General features: G+C 37.5%; 1 protein-coding gene across 7 annotated transcripts in view; it reads right to left on the bottom strand.

The window, feature by feature from the left end:
* Positions 1 to 16,064, bottom strand: part of DPF3 (double PHD fingers 3) — a 291,411-nt gene that overhangs the window by 154,603 nt on the left and 120,744 nt on the right. For all 7 annotated transcript variants that reach the window (XR_008382506.1, XR_008382509.1, XR_008382507.1 and 4 more), the window contains exon 2: positions 14,116 to 14,276. Coding sequence is in view for 3 of the 7 variants with exons in the window: in XM_053602716.1 (XP_053458691.1) it covers positions 14,116 to 14,276 (161 nt within the window). In the remaining 4 variants the exon portion in view is untranslated. The remainder of the gene's footprint in view (positions 1 to 14,115; positions 14,277 to 16,064) is intronic.

Below are 16,064 nucleotides of genomic sequence, written 5' to 3'. Positions count from 1 at the left end.
TTTATATATACCAACAATAGTCAAGCTGAAAAAACAGTTAAGGACTCTATTCCATTCACAGTAGTGCCAAAGAAGATGAACTATTTGGGAGTTTATCTAACAAAGGACGTGAAAGATCTCTATAAAGAGAACTATGAAACTCTAACAAAAGAAATAGCTGAAAATGTTAACAAATGGAAAAACATACCATGCTCATGGCTGGGAAGAATCAACATTGTGAAAATGTCCATACTACCAAAAGCAATATACAATTTTAATGCAATCCCTATTAAAGCTCCACTGTCATACTTTAAAGATCTTGAAAAAACAATATTTCGTTTTATATGGAATCAGAAAAAAACCTCGAATAGCCAAGACATTACTCAGAAATAAAAACAAAGCAGGAGGAATTACGCCAGCAGACCTCAGACTATACTACCAATCAATAGTGATCAAAACAGCATGGTTCTGGCACAAAAACAGAGAAGTAGATGTCTGGAACAAAATAGAGAACCAAGAGATGAATCCAGCTACTTACCGTTATTTGGTCTTTGACAAGCCAATTAAAAACATTCAGTGGGGAAAAGATTCCCTATTTAACAAATGGTGCTAGGTGAACTAGCTGGTAACCTGTAGAAGACTGAAACTGGACCCACACCTTTCACCATTAACTAAAATAGACTCTCACTGGATCAAAGATTTAAACTTAAGACATGAAACTATAAAAATACTAGAAGAGAGTGCAGAGAAAACACTTAAAGAAATCGGTCTGGGCGAGTATTTTATAATGTACACAGCTAGGATTTAATAAAATAAATAAATTTTATGAGGAGGACCCCCTGGGCAACTGAAGCAGCTTCAAAAATACACTACTGGGACCTGATCAAATTAAAAAGCTTCTGCACAGCCAAGAACACAGTAAGTAAAGCAAGCAGACAGCCCTCAGAATGGGAGAAGATATTTGCAGGTTATGTCTCTGACAAAGGTTTAATAACCAGAATCCACAGAGAACTCAAACGTATAAGCAAGAAAAGAACAAGTGATCCCATTGCAGGCTGGGCAAGGGACTTGAAGAGAAACTTCTCTGAAGAAGACAGCCGCACGGCCTACAGACCTATGAAAAAATTCTCACCATCCTTAATCATCAGAGAAATGCAAATCAAAACTACTTTGAGATATCATCTAACTCCAGTAAGATTAGCCCATATCACAAAATCCCAAGACCAGAGATGTTGGGGTGGATGTGGAGAAAAGGGAACACTTCTACACTACTGGTGGGAATGCAAATTAATATATTCCTTTTGGAAAGATGTTTGGAGAACACTTAGAGATCTAAAAATAGATCTGCCATTCAATCCTATAATTCCTCTACTAGGTATATACCCAGAAGACCAAAAATCACATTATAACAAAGATACTGGTACCAGAATGTTTATTGCAGCCCAATTCATAATTGCTAAGTCATGGAAAAAACACAAGTGCCCATCGATCCACGAATGGATTAATAAATTGTGGTATAAGTACACCATGGAATATTATGCAGCCTTAAAGAAAGATGGAGACTTTACCTCTTTCATGTTTACATGGATGGAGCTGGAACATATTCTTCTTAGTTAAGTATCTCAAGAACGGAAGAAAAAGTATCCAATGTACTCAGCCCTACTATGAAACTAATTTATGGCTTTCATATGAAAACTATAACCCAGTTACAACCTAAGAATATGGGGAAGAGGGAGGGGAGGGTGGGCGGAGGTGGGCAGAGGGAGGGTGATTGGTGGGATTACACCTACGGTTCATCTTACAAGGGTACATGTGAAACTTAGTAAGTGTAGAATATAAATGTCTTAACACAATAACTAAGAATATGCCAGGAAGGCTATGTTAACCAATGTGATGAAAATATGTCAAATGGTCTATAAAACCAGTGTATGATACCCCAGGATCGCATTAATGTACACAGCTATGATTTAATAAAATAAATAAATAAATAAATAACAATAAACAATAATCACATTAAATGCAAACTGTCTAAATACCCCAATTAAAATACAAATTGTCAGATTACATTTAAAAGGACAGAACCATATGCTTATATATACGAAAAAAAAAAAGAACCCCAAAACCAAGGACTATTCTTAACATAAAGAGGCAACTAGGTTAGAAGTAAAAGAATGGAAAAAAATATACCATGTTACTAGCCAAAATAGAGCTGGGTGGATATATTAATATTGGACAAAGTAGATTTCAGAGCAAATAATAATGGTAGAGATGAAGTTTATTTCATAATGATATAAAAGGATCAATTTTTTTAAGAGGACATAACAATGCTAAATGCCCATGTATCTAATAATAGATACATTATTCAAAATACATGAAACAAAAACTAATAGAACTGTAAAGAGAAATAAACAAGCCCGTGATTACAGTCAGAAATTTCAATACTCCCTCTCTCAATAATTCATACAAAAATATCAGGATGGACATAGAAGATCTGAACAACATTATCAACCAACTTGACCTAACTGATATTTAGAGAACATTTCAGCCAAAACCAGCAAAAAGAGAACACTTACCAGACCTTATTTGGGACCATGCAATAAGTCTCGACAAATTTAAAAATAAATCATATAAAGTATTCTGTGAACATATTAAATTAAATTAGAAATAAATAATGGCACATCGTTTAAAAATGCCCAAATGTTTGCAAACTAAATAATAAACTTCTAAATAATCCACAGGTAAAAAAAGAAACCAAAAGGAAAATATATTTAACCAAATGAAAATAATAACTGAATTATCAAAATTTGTAAACTGAGGCTAAAGCTGTATTTAAGCGAATTTTATATTAGAAAATGCCAACATAGTAAAAAAGTCTCAAAGCAATGACGTCACTTAGAAGATAATGAAGTTTTTTGGTTTTGTTTTTGTTTTTTTTTTTTGAGACAGAGTCTCACTCTGTGCCCTGGGTAGAGTACCATGGCATCATAGCTCATAGCAACCTCAAACTCTTAGGCTTGAATAATCCTCTTGCCTCAGGCTCCCCAGTAGCTGGACTACAGGCATGTGCCACCACGCTCAGCTAGTTTTTCTGTTTTTAGTAGGGACTGAGTCTTCTACTTGCTCAGGTTCATCTCTAACTCCTGACCTCGGGCATCTACAAGCCTCAGCCTCCCAAAGTGCTAGGATTACAGGCGTGAGCCACCCAGACCAGCCTGAAGATAAGGAAATATTTTTAAAAAAGAAAACAATCCCTGCAGTTTATTCTTTAATAAAAAATAAGAAATGAAAGAGCAAATTAAATCTAAAGCAGAAGAAAGGAAAAATAAAAATAAAGACCAGAGCAGAAAACTATAAAATAGACAATAGGAAAAAAAATTGAAAAAAAGTCAATTCTACCAAAAGCTATTTCTTTTTTTCTGTTGAGACAGAGTCTCACTCTGTTGCCCTGGCATCATAGCTCACAGCAACCTCAGATTCCTGGGTTCAAGCAATCCTCCTGTCTCAGCCTCCTGAGCAGCTGGGACTACAGGCACCCACCACAACACCCAGCTAATTTTTCTGTTTTGGGTAGAGACAGGGCCTCACTTTGCTCAGGCTGGTCTTGAACTCCTGAGCTCAAGCAATCCTCCCACCTTGGCCTCCCAAAGCGCTAGGATTACAGATGTGAGCCACTGAGCGCGGCCGAAAAGCTATTTCTGTGAAAGAACAATAAAATTGATAAACCTCTAGTCAGAATGATCAGGTAATAAGAAAATTCAAATTACCAATATAATATATAAAAGTATATACCACTATGGATTCTACGTATATTAAAAAGATAAGAAGGTCAGGCAAGGTAGCTCATAGCTGTAATATTAGTACCCTGGAAGTGTGAGGTCAGAAGATCAATGAGCCCAGGAGTTTGAGGTTGCAGTGAGCTATGACACCACTGAACTCTAGTCAGGTGACAGAGCTTGATGCTGTCTCAAAAAAATAAATAAATAAACAAATAACATAGCAATATTATGAACAACTTTGTGCAACTAATTCTGACAACTTAGTTGAAATAGATAAAGTAACATATGTACTAGCAACGTTTACTCAAAATGAAACAGATAACCGAATAGGCCTATATCTACAAAAGAAATCAAACTTACACTTAAAAACATTCCTACAAAGGAACTGCCAGGTCCAGATGGATTCACTGGTAAATGCTATAAAACATTTATAAAGCCAGGTGCAGTGGCTCACACTTGTAATCCTAGCACTCTGGGAGGCCGAGGTGGATGGACTGCTTGAGCTCAGAAGTTCAAGACCAGTCTGAGAAAGAGAGAGACCCTGTCTCTACCAAAAGTAGAAAAACTAGCTGAGCATTGTGGCAGGTACCTATATTCCCAGCTACTCGGGAGGCTAAGGCAGGAGGACCTCTTTAGTCCAAAAGTTTGAGGTTGCTATGAGCTATGACACCATAGCACTCTACCTAGGGCAACAGAGTAAGACTCTATCTAAAAAAAAAAAAACTTATAGAAGAAATAATATCAATTCTATATAAAGTTTCAGAAAACTGAAAAGGAAAGACTATTTCCCAACTCATTATATGAGGCCAGCATTACCCTGTTACCCAAAACAGACACAGATACTTACAAGAAAACAATAGCCCAATATCTTTCATAAACATAGATGCAAAAACTTTAAATCCAACAATATATAAAAAAGTATGCATCATAACAAAGTGGGTTATCCTGAGAATGTTACATTAAAAAAATCAATCACTGTAACTCACATTAACAAAGCACAAAAGAAAAACCACATGATCATCTCAACAGATACAGCAAATAAGTTGATAAAATCCAACATCCATTCCTGAAAAACACATCTCAACTAGAAATAGAAGGGAGCACCCTCAATCTGATAAAGCGTATCTACAAAAAACCTACAGCTAATATTATACTTAATAATAAAAAAATGCTTTCCCTTTAAGATCAGGAACAACATAAGGATGTCCAACTTCACCACTTTTACCTGAAATTATATTCAGCAGTCTAGCCAGAACAATAAATAACTAATAAATAAAAGTTATCCATATTTTAAAAAGAAGTAAATTTTCTTTATTCCCTAACATAATAAACTGTGTAGAAAATGATACAGACTCTACAGAAAACTATTAGAATAAATGAGTTTAGCCAAGTTGCAGGATACAAGAAGAATACACAAAAATCAGTTGTATTTCTATATACCAGCAAAGAAAAGCCAGAAATTGAAACTTTTTAGAATTCATTTATAATAGTATCAAAAAACATTAAGTACTGGTTCTGTGCCCTTAGACAGTGGTTATGGCACCAGCCACATATACTGAAGTTGCGTTTGAACCCAGCCCGGGCCAGCTAAAACAACAATGACAACTGCAACAAAAACTAGCTGGGTGTTGTGGCGGGTGCCTGTAGTCTCAGCTACTTGGGAGGCTTAGGCAAGAGAATCACTTAAAGCCCAAGAGTTTGAAGTTGCTGTGAGCTGTGACACCACAGCACTCCACCCAAGGTGACAGCTTGATACTCTGTCTCAAAATATACATATAAAGTACTGACAGATAAATCTTACAAAAATGTGAAAGATCTGTATACCAAAAACTAAAAATAATTGATGGGGAAAATTAAAAAAGACATTAATAAATGGAGACATATGCTATATTCATGGATTGAAAGACTTACTAGTGAGAACTGCCATTTTTTCCCAAATGGAGCTATAGATTCAATATAATACTGATCAAAATCCCAGCAGACTTTCTGTAGAAATTGAAAAACTGATTGTAAAATCTATATAGAAGACCTACAATTATCAAAATAACGTGGAAAAATCAGAACAAATCAGAGAACTAAATCCCCCTGATTTCAAGATGCATTATAAAACTGCAACACTCAAGACATTGTGGCTGTACAATAAGACAAATAGATCAATAAAACAGAATGGAGAGTCCATAAATAACCACACATACATGTGGATACCTAATTTCTGACAAAGGTACAAAAGCAATTTAGTGGCTTAATTTCTGATAAAGGTATAAAAGCAAATTATGTTGGAACAATTGAATATCCATCTGCAAAAAAATAAACTAATCCATACCTTACACCATATACAAAATTAATTCAATATGAATCATAGACCTAAGTGTAAAATCTAAAACTCCTAGGGAAAAAAACATAAGAGAACACCCTGAGGCCGGGTGTAGCAGCACACACCCCTAATCCTAGCACTCCCAGAAGCCAAGGCAGGTGGATCACTTGAGTTCCCAAGTTCCAGACCAGCCTGAGCCAAGAGTGAAACTCCGTCTCTACTAAAATGAAAAATTGAGGCAAATGGATCACTTGCGCCCAAGAGTTTGAGGTTTCTATGAGCTATGACACCATAGCACTCTACTGAGGATGACAAAGTTAGACTTTGCCTCAAGAAAAAAAGTGAAAGAAAACCCTGACCTTGTTGTGGGCAGTAATTTCTTAGGCATAATATCAAAAGTACAATTCATAAAGGAAAAAAATTGATAAATTGGATTTTATCAAAATTTAAAACTTCTGCTCCCTGAAGGAGAATGTTAAGGTAATAAAAATACAAGCCATACACTAGAAGAAAATATTTACAAAGCATACATCAAATAAAAGTCTTCTATCTAGAATAGACATAAAGAACTACCAAAATTCAATAATAAGCCAACAACTCAATTTTAATATGCACAAAAGATTTGAACTCGTTACCAACAACATATATGGTTGGTACAATATTGTGATATAACAAGAAATACATATTTTAGTCCTAGTCCCCACTCCCTGTTGCACAGATACTAAAACCCTTTGAATCTCCAAGTAGTAGGTATTTTTTGTATGCTAATGAGATGACTGCTGGCTGGGGATTATTAACAAGGGAACCAACCGTGTCATTAACAGGATGGAAATTTTAGCCCCAACCCTGACTTCCAACCTCTGACCTCCAAGGAGAACAGAGGCACTGGAAATCGAGTCAATAATTAATGACCAATGATTTAATCAATCATTTATTCATAATGAAGCTTTCACAAAAACCAAAAAGGACAAGGTGCAGAGAGCTTTGTGTTGGTAAAAATGAGATGCTAGAAGACCAGCATGCCCTTGAGGGAATGGAGGCTCCGCACCCCTTCCCCATACTTTGCCCATGCACCTCTTCCACTTGGCTGTTCTGGAGGTCTATCCTTTGTCATAAACTGATAATCTAGTAAGTAGACTGTTTTCCTGAGTTCTGTGAGCCATTCCACCAATGATCAAAACTGAGGGGCAATCATGGGAACTTCCAATTTATTAGATAGCACAGGTGACAACCTGTGGCTGACAACTGGAATCTAAAGTGGGAGCAGTCTTGAGAATCTAATGATATCTCCAGGTAGATAGTGTCTGAGCTGGGATAAAGTGTGGGACACCAGCTGGTATCTGCAAAGAATTAGAGAATTTCTTGGTGTTTTGGGGTTGGGGGTGACAACATATCTGGTCTCAGAAGTGTTCAATTTGAGTATATAAAAAAGGAAAAGTTTGTCTTCCCTTACAGATGGCAAATAAGCACATGTAAAGACACGTTATTACATCATTATTATTTAGGGGAATGCCAGTTAAAAGTGTAATGAAATACCACTATACACCCATTGGAATAGCTTAAAAATAATTTTCAACTGATCATACCAAAGTGTTACCAAGGATGTGAAGGAACTGGAATTCTTTTTTTTTTTTTTCTTTTGTTACATGTATACCTTTATAATGCTTAAGTTGGGGCTTTTTATTTTACTTTTACTTTTTTTTTTTTTTTTTTTTTGAGACAGAGTCTCACTCCATCGCCCCGGGTAGAGTGCATGGCATCATAGCTCACAGCAACCTCTGAGGGCTCAAGAGATCCTCTTGCCTCAGGCTCCTGAGTAGCTGAAATTACAAGTACCCAACACTATACCTGGCTAGTTTTTCTATTTTTAGTAGAGACAGGGTCTCATTCTTGCTCAAGCTGGTCTTAAACTCCTGAACTCAAGCAATCCACCCACCTCAGCCTCCCATAGTGCTAAGATTACAGACATAAGCCACCATGCCTGGCTGGCATCCTTCATACATTGCTGGAATGAAAGCAAAATGATACAACCACTATGGAAACACCTTGGCAATTTCTTAAAAAGTTAAATAATATAATTTCCTTATGATCTATCTATTCTACTCTTAGGTCGTTTACCTAGGAGAAATGAAAGCATCTTTCCATACAAAACTTGTATACAAATGTGCATAGCAGCTTTATAAAAGCCAAAAGCTGGAAACAAATCCAAATGCTCACCAACAGGTGAATGCATAAATAAACTGTGATATAACCATACAATGAAACACTACTCAGCATAACAAGGAATGAATTACTGATGCAAGCTAAAATATGGATGAATATCAAGATAATTATGCTAAGTAAAAGAAGTCAAACATCCCCACAGAAGGGCTACATAGTATATGACTCCAGCATAGAAAGCAAGTCACACTGGTTTCCTTGTGGGAGGGAGTGAAAAAGGGTGGAGGGGGGAATGGCAGGAAGGATAGATTACTAGGGACACAGGAAACTTTTGGAAGTCATGGATATGTTTACTATCTTGATTGTAGTGGTGATTTCAGAAATGTATACACATGAAAACTTATCCAGTTGTGTATATTAAATATGTACAGCTTACTGTATGCAATTATACTTCAATAAAGCTGTTAAATTTTTTTTAATGGGAAAGCAATTCAAGGGACTCTGCTTCTGGAAAGATGGAGTAGACAAACTTTTCTATATTCCTCCTACTAAATAACTAAATATCCTGGACATTATTCAAACAAACATTTTAAAATATTGCAAAGTGAAGGAAACAAGGCAGACCAGCTAAAGACTTTTGGATCTGAGAAACAGCAGGGCCATGAGTTCCCTGGGTATTCTTTTGCCTCCCAGAGTTCTGGGAAAGATGCCAAAGAAGTAGATTCTGCAAATGCTGATAACTCAAAACACCAATAATGAGGATCAAAAACTCCCCAAGAAAATCCAGCTCTTGCCAGTCAAAGGACCAGGAAAAGGCCACCCTAGCAAGACAGCCAGGCATCTTTTGCTGGGGTTGTGTCAGGGAAGGCTAAATGAATAGCTGGCACCATATGGTATCAGGAAAGACCTTCCTCTTCCCAACTAGGGTGGTATCAGTGGAGGCCTACTAGCAAGACTGAACTCCCACCTTCGACCAGCAACAAGGTGCTAGGTTGTCAATAGAGGCCAAGTGGGGAACTTGAACTTCCACACCCATCTGATAATAACAAGGGGCACCTCCTGTGCCCTATTAGCACAGGATCAGAAGGTCCACTAAAATACAAGATTTAAATAACATCCTCTAGAATCTCATAACCTAATGGCCAAAATGTTAAGATTGATTCAGAATCATTCATCATGTAAAGAACCAAGAAAATCTCAACTTACACAGAAATGACACAAATGTTAGAATTATCTGACAAGGATTTTAAAGCAGCTATCATAAAAATATTTCAACAAATAATTAGGAACACATGAAACAAATGAAAAATTTAATGTCTCAGCAAAACAACAGAAAATATAAAGAAAAACCAAATAAAATTTAAGAATTGAAAAAAAAAAAAAAACACGAAAAACTCCTCAATGGGTAAGCTCAACAACAAAATGCGAAGACAGAATAAAGAAGCATTGAACTTGCAGAGATAATAATAAAAGTCATCCAAACTGAGCAACAGAGAGAAAATAAAAAAAAAAAAGTTATGACCAGAAGCTCATGGACTTTGGGACTATAACAAAAGATCTAACATTGTTGTTGAACTCCCAGGAGAGAAGAAAGAGGGTGTGGCTGAATATGTATTCAAAGAAAGAATGGCCTGAAATTTTCCCAAATTTGTCAAAAAGCATACAGCTTCAAGAAGCTGAGTAAATTCCAATAAGAATAAACCCAAAGAAATCTATGCCGAGATACATCAAAATCAAATTTCTGAAAACTAAAGACAAAGACTAAAACTTGAAAGCAGTGAGAGAGAAAGGATACCTCATTTACAAAGGAAAAACTTTCTAAATGACAACAGATTTCTCATCATTAGATGTAGCAAAATATTTTTCAGCTGCTAAAAATAAAAGGACTGTCAACCTGGAATTTTGTATCCAGCAAAGATAACCTTTAAGAATGAAGGCAATGTCGAGACATTCTCAGATGAAGGAAAACTAAGAGAAGTTGTCACCAGTAGATGTACTCTGAAACAATGGTTAAAGAAGGAATCTTGAAATGTCAGGAAGGAAGAACATAAGAGTAAAAATATGAGCAAATACAATAAACACTTCTCTTCAGTTTTCTAAATTATGTTTGACAGTAGAAGCAAACATTTTAACACTGGTATATTTTTTAATGTATGTAGAGGAATGTTTAAGAAAGCTGTGTTATAAACAAGGGGAAGTAAAGGGAATTAAATGATGAGGGAGTTGTGACTCTACAGGGGTAGTTCCTTGAGATGATGGAATAGTTCTGTATCTTGATTGTAGCAGTAGTTATACAAATCTTTACATGTGATAAAATGTCATAGAGCTGTGCTGGTTGTAATATTGTACAATGTGCTCACTTTGCAGGAAACTGACTAAAGAATATAGAAGATCTGTCTGTACTATGCTTGCAACTTCCAGTAGACATATAATTACTTCAAAATAGAAAAGTTAATTTTAAAAAGAAGAAGAAATTATATGAACCCACACACACAATCCTTTACAAGTGAAAGCAAAATAAAGCAAATAAATCCAACTGCACAACCATGCAGGAATTCTTTCAAGTGATCTTACAGCAGAGTAATTTGACTCTACATCCTTAATGGAATAAACCCTAAGGACAAAAAGAATTGCAAAAGAAAAAAGAAAAAATATCTTAAACCTTTTTCCATAATCTTTTTGTTGATAGTCTTACTGTTATTCTGATACCATGTATGTATATATATAATAGGATAAAGCACTAAGTAATTATATCAGTATCATTTATACCCAGGATTTTTTTTTTTAGTATAGGAGAAAGGAGATGCAGAAATAAGATGGCAGGCTCAGCACCTATAGCTCAGAGGCTAGGGCACCAGCCACATACACCAGAGCTGGCGAGTTCGAACCCATTCCAGACCTGCCAAACAACAATAACAACTACTACAAAAAAAACAGCCAGGTGTCATGGCAGGCACACATAGTCCCAGCTACTTGGGAGACTGAGGCAAGAGAATTGCTTAAGCCCAAGAGTTTGATGAGCTGTGATGTCACAGAACTCTACCAAGGGCGACATAGTGAGACTCTGTCTCAAAAAAAAAAAAAGAGAGAAAGAAAAGAAATAAGATGGTTAAATAAAAACTGTTTAAAACTGAATTGGATGGGAAATATCAGCATAATTTTATAATGTATTTTCACTTAAAAAGAAAAGAAAAAAATTCTATTTCCTACAACTCACTAACAAAGTCTAGAAAAGCAATGACCAACCCAGAAGCAATGAACCACCAGACTTCAGTCTCTAAATAACATATCCTACAAAAAAGGGACCAAGATTTCTTAGAGAAATAGTTGTTTCCAGGCCTGGGGCAGGAAGTGTAAAAAATGAGCCTGAAACATCTTGTCCTAATATTAGGGTAGTATAGAGGCTATCAGAAACTACTGAGGTTATTTTAAAACACCAGCATTGGCCAAAACCCCTAATGGCCAAAGACAGGACAATGTAAGCATCAATAAGAATAATAACCACAATGTATTAATATACATCAAATGTGTTTAAATCTATGAGTTCGTCATGGTGCTAAAAAAATAATAATACCTTTATTTTGCAGAATGCTAGGGAACCAACTCATTATTTTGAAATCTGGTAAATAAAGGAAAAAAGTCATCTATCTTGCCTTTCATTTATAAACCATACCTCACAACAACCAAAATTTTAATGAGGAGATATTTTCTTTATAGAAGTTTTAGAGCTAATAAATGAAGATGTAATGATGGCCTCAAATTGAATATCACCTTTTTGCAACCCTTAATGAAATAAAGAATCTAGGCAATTAACATGAGGACTGCTAACATCAGTAAAAGAAATAACCAGACTGTGTGAGCCTCCTATTGAAGTACACACTACCACTTAGGAATTGCTCTTGCCAAAAAAAAAACTGCACCTGAGTAAGTCTCTAGACCTAACTACCAATTCACAGGAATAATACCAGGGGGACGCAATCAGCAAACCCAGATTCTGGGAAACCCTAGAGTGCAAATGATCTAGTTCTTCAACAAATAACATGCAAGGAGGAAAGAGAGAGACAAACAGAGAGAAATTCTGTGGATTTTAAAGGATACATCAACCAAATGCAATGTAGGGATCTTGTTTAGATCCTGATTTAAACTAGGGGGAAAAAATTAATGTTGACCAAATATTAGGTGATATAAAATCTTGCAAATTCTTCAAGCTTTGATAGCAATTGTGAGTTTGTTTGTTTAAGTGTTTGCTGTTTAGAGATAAACAACAAAACACTTACAGATGAAAAAATGTGCCATCTTAGATTTGCTTCAAAATAATCTGGGGTAAGGGAGCAAAAGACAGGTGAGTATAAATGAAACAAGACTGGCCATGAATTCATCATCACTGAGACAAGGACATGGACAGGAGTCTGAAATTTTTCAAAATACGAAGTTTTTAAAAATCTAGCCATATACAGCCAGAAAGTTAGATTCCTATTATTTGCCTCTATAATAAGGGTCTTTAATCTGTTCTCTGGAGCCCAGAAAAGTAGTATCATAGGAATGATAATAACAGTAGTAGTATTAACAATAATAGCATTTTTGGAGCACATACAAGGTCTGACAATTATGTTCGCAAACGCGTCCTAGGAAAAGTGATACGTACCCCATTAATGAATATCACTATGGTCATCTTTGAAGTATTCCCCTTGGGAAGCTATGCACTAACACCAGCATGTAGTCCACCTTTGAAAACAATTTTGGGGGCAGGGCCTGTGGCTCAGGGAGTAGGGCACCGGCCCAGATACAAAGAGTGGCAGGTTAAAACCCAGCTCCAGCCAAACTGCAACAAAAAATAGCTGGGTGTTGTGGTGGGCACCTATAGTCCCAGCTACTCAGGAGGCTAAAGTTAGAGAATCACCTAAGCCCAAGAGCTGGAGGTTGCTGTGAGCTGTGACACCATGGCACTCTACCGAGGGCGACAAAGTAAAACTGTCTCAAAAAAAAAAAAGAAAAGAAAACCATTTTGAAACTCTTGCTAGAATGACCATCAGAGCTGTCATCATACGAGGTGTGACAATTAGGTTTGAGAACTTGCCGCCGCTCACTTATATTGGCAGTGCTGTACAGAAAATTCAGCAAGGCTTCATAACCTCAGTGTATCAGTGTGTCATAGCTGTATTTGTGTCAATGTGTGGTGGTATCTTGTTGACCAGCATTCATTACTGTTGCATGTTTTGTGTGCTGTATGACAACTGGTGGTCATTATAGAAAAAGAGTTCCAAAATTGCTTTGAACAGTGGAAAAGGCACTGGCATCATACACAGCTTGCCAACTTCAAAGGTGACTGCAATGATATTCAACAACAAAGTACACAGCACTTTTTCTAGAATGAGTTCATGAACTTAACTGTCAGACCTTGTACTTACGATGTACTAAACTCATGTTGTAAGTTTTTTTCTGAATATGTTCATTTAATTCAGACAAAATCCTATGTGTTAAATACTTTATATAATGTTTACATTTTACAGATGAGGAACCTGGTGACAAAGTTGGTCCTCACACCCAGATCTAACTATAGATCTCCATCTCTCAACCAATACCAAAGGGTAAAAGATGAAGACCACTGTCATATCCTCAGTCTTGCCTTCTTTGGCATAAACATCTTACGTTCTTTCACTTCCCACCTGAGCCCAGCCACATGGCTTCAACGCCCCACAATGGCACACCAACCTTGTTGCAATCCTTAGAACATGGACCAGGAGCTACAAAAGTAGCTAAGTTTCCTGAAAGTATCTCAGAGGCCCAGGTGCAGCTTGCCACACCCCTGCCCTGCCCACACCTGCTCCTCCTCCCTCCAGACCTGGAGCCTACACATGTGCATGTCCTAGGAGTGGCCAGGCTCACCTGGGCCTCGGTGCCTCTTCTCCATCCAGATGTAGCAGTTGTTCTGGGCAACCCCGGTCTGTGAGTCCAAGAAGGGAAGACGTACACTGCGCTCTGCGCACAGCCGTGAGTTATAACTCCGGCAGTGCTCAATGGCTTCCTTGTAGAACTGGTCCCCAAGCCTGCCAGAGACAGAGAGTGAAGGAGTCAAGCCAGAGAAAACCTAAATACACCCAGAGGGAAACTGATGTCACCACCCCACCTCCCTGAGAAGATTTCACAGTTATGAAGACCAAGGCAGTAAGCACCAAGAACCTTGCTAATGGGCAGAACGCAACTCCTAGTCAGGTTTCCATCAGGTTATGTTTCCTATGCTAAAGCCATCAGGTAACTTAGAAACTCCTTTAACAAAGAGCCTAGGGCCCCAAGAATAAACCACCAGTAAGAGAAACAAGTCCCTATTCTAGGAAGGATGAGGTCCTGCTCCAGAAGTAAGTGGCTCTGGAATAACCGTCTGCAAAGGGTCTAGAGGACATCAAGTTTTTAGAACCCCCTCATTAACATCCCCCACCAGACATACTTTGTTCTCAGAGGTCACCAGCAAAAGCACTATACATGAACCCTAACCACCAGCAAAGATACCCAGATCTCCATTACTATGGGAGAGAGACACGCCACATAAAGACTAGAAGGGCAGGGGAGACACCCTATAAAAAGTAGGACTAATGTAGGGGAAGGAGGTGTAAAGCGATGAGCACCAATCTTTTAAAATCACACATTTAAAGAAAAATAACTTTCTGATGGGAAACTAACAAAATAAGCATTTTAAATAATAATAGCTGAATTTTGAATTCAAAATAATTCCACTCCTGGGGTTTAAAAGACAAATAGAGGGTGGCACCTGTTGCTCAGTGGGTAGGGCATCGGCCCCATATACCAAGGGTGGTGGGTTTGAACTCAGCCCTGGCCAAACTGCAACAAAAAATAGCCAGGTGTTGTGGTGGATGCCTATAGTCCCAGCTACTCGGGAGACTGAGGCAAGAGAATCACCTAAGCCCAGGAGTTGGAAGTTGCTGTGAGATGTGACACCACAGCACTCTACCGAGGGCAACAAAGTGAAACTCTGTCTCAAATAAATAAATAAATAAATAAATAAAAATAAAAGACAAATAGAAGACACAGTAAATTTTATGTTCCTGACTCTTTGGTATCCTTGGACACGTGGTGATGCTAATTAATTTTATGATAATGTCCAAAAAGAGAGCACTGATATAATTGATCGAATGTAAAGCATAAATAATCCAGGAAATCAAATGCCTAACAAATAAAACATAAGCACCTCGTGGAGCTAGTAAATGGCTCAAGGAAATTTAAATGTAGTAACACAACTTCTACTAGGGAAACTTAGGCCTTTTACTTGGGGTAGAGGAGAAAGTTGGAGGAAAGGAAGGAGACGCAGGAACTACAGGGGGTAAGGGAGAATCTAGTTGCTCATTTGGAAACAACATGATGAATGTCCCTTTGTTTTGGTTCTATGTAGATCTGAGGAAGGCAAAATCTGGGAGGGAAAGTCTGTAGGTTAAAAATATTATTCTTGGCCGGGTGCAATGGCTCACATCTGTAATCCAGCACTCTAGGAGGCCGAGGCAGGTGGATCACTTTAGCTCACGAGTTTGAAACACCGTCTCTAAAAATAGCCAGGCATTGTGGCAGCCACACGTAGTCCCAGCTACTTGGGAGGCTGAGGCAAGAGGATGACTTGAGCCCAAGAGTTTGAGGTTACGGGCAGTGCCTGTGGCTCAAGGAGTAGGGCGCCGGTCCCACATGCCGGAGGTGGCAGGTTCAAACCCAGCCCCGGCCAAAAGAAAATAAATAAATAAACAAAATAAAGAGTTTGAGGTTACTTGTGATCTATGATGTCATGGCACTGTAGCAAGGGGAACAAAGTGAGACTCTCTCTCAAAAAATAT

Source organism: Nycticebus coucang, chromosome 9, assembly GCF_027406575.1.
Source record: "Nycticebus coucang isolate mNycCou1 chromosome 9, mNycCou1.pri, whole genome shotgun sequence".
Classification (NCBI taxonomy): Eukaryota; Metazoa; Chordata; class Mammalia; order Primates; family Lorisidae; genus Nycticebus; species Nycticebus coucang.
Note: the sequence above shows the minus strand (reverse complement) of the source record. Positions and strands in the feature narration are given on the sequence as shown.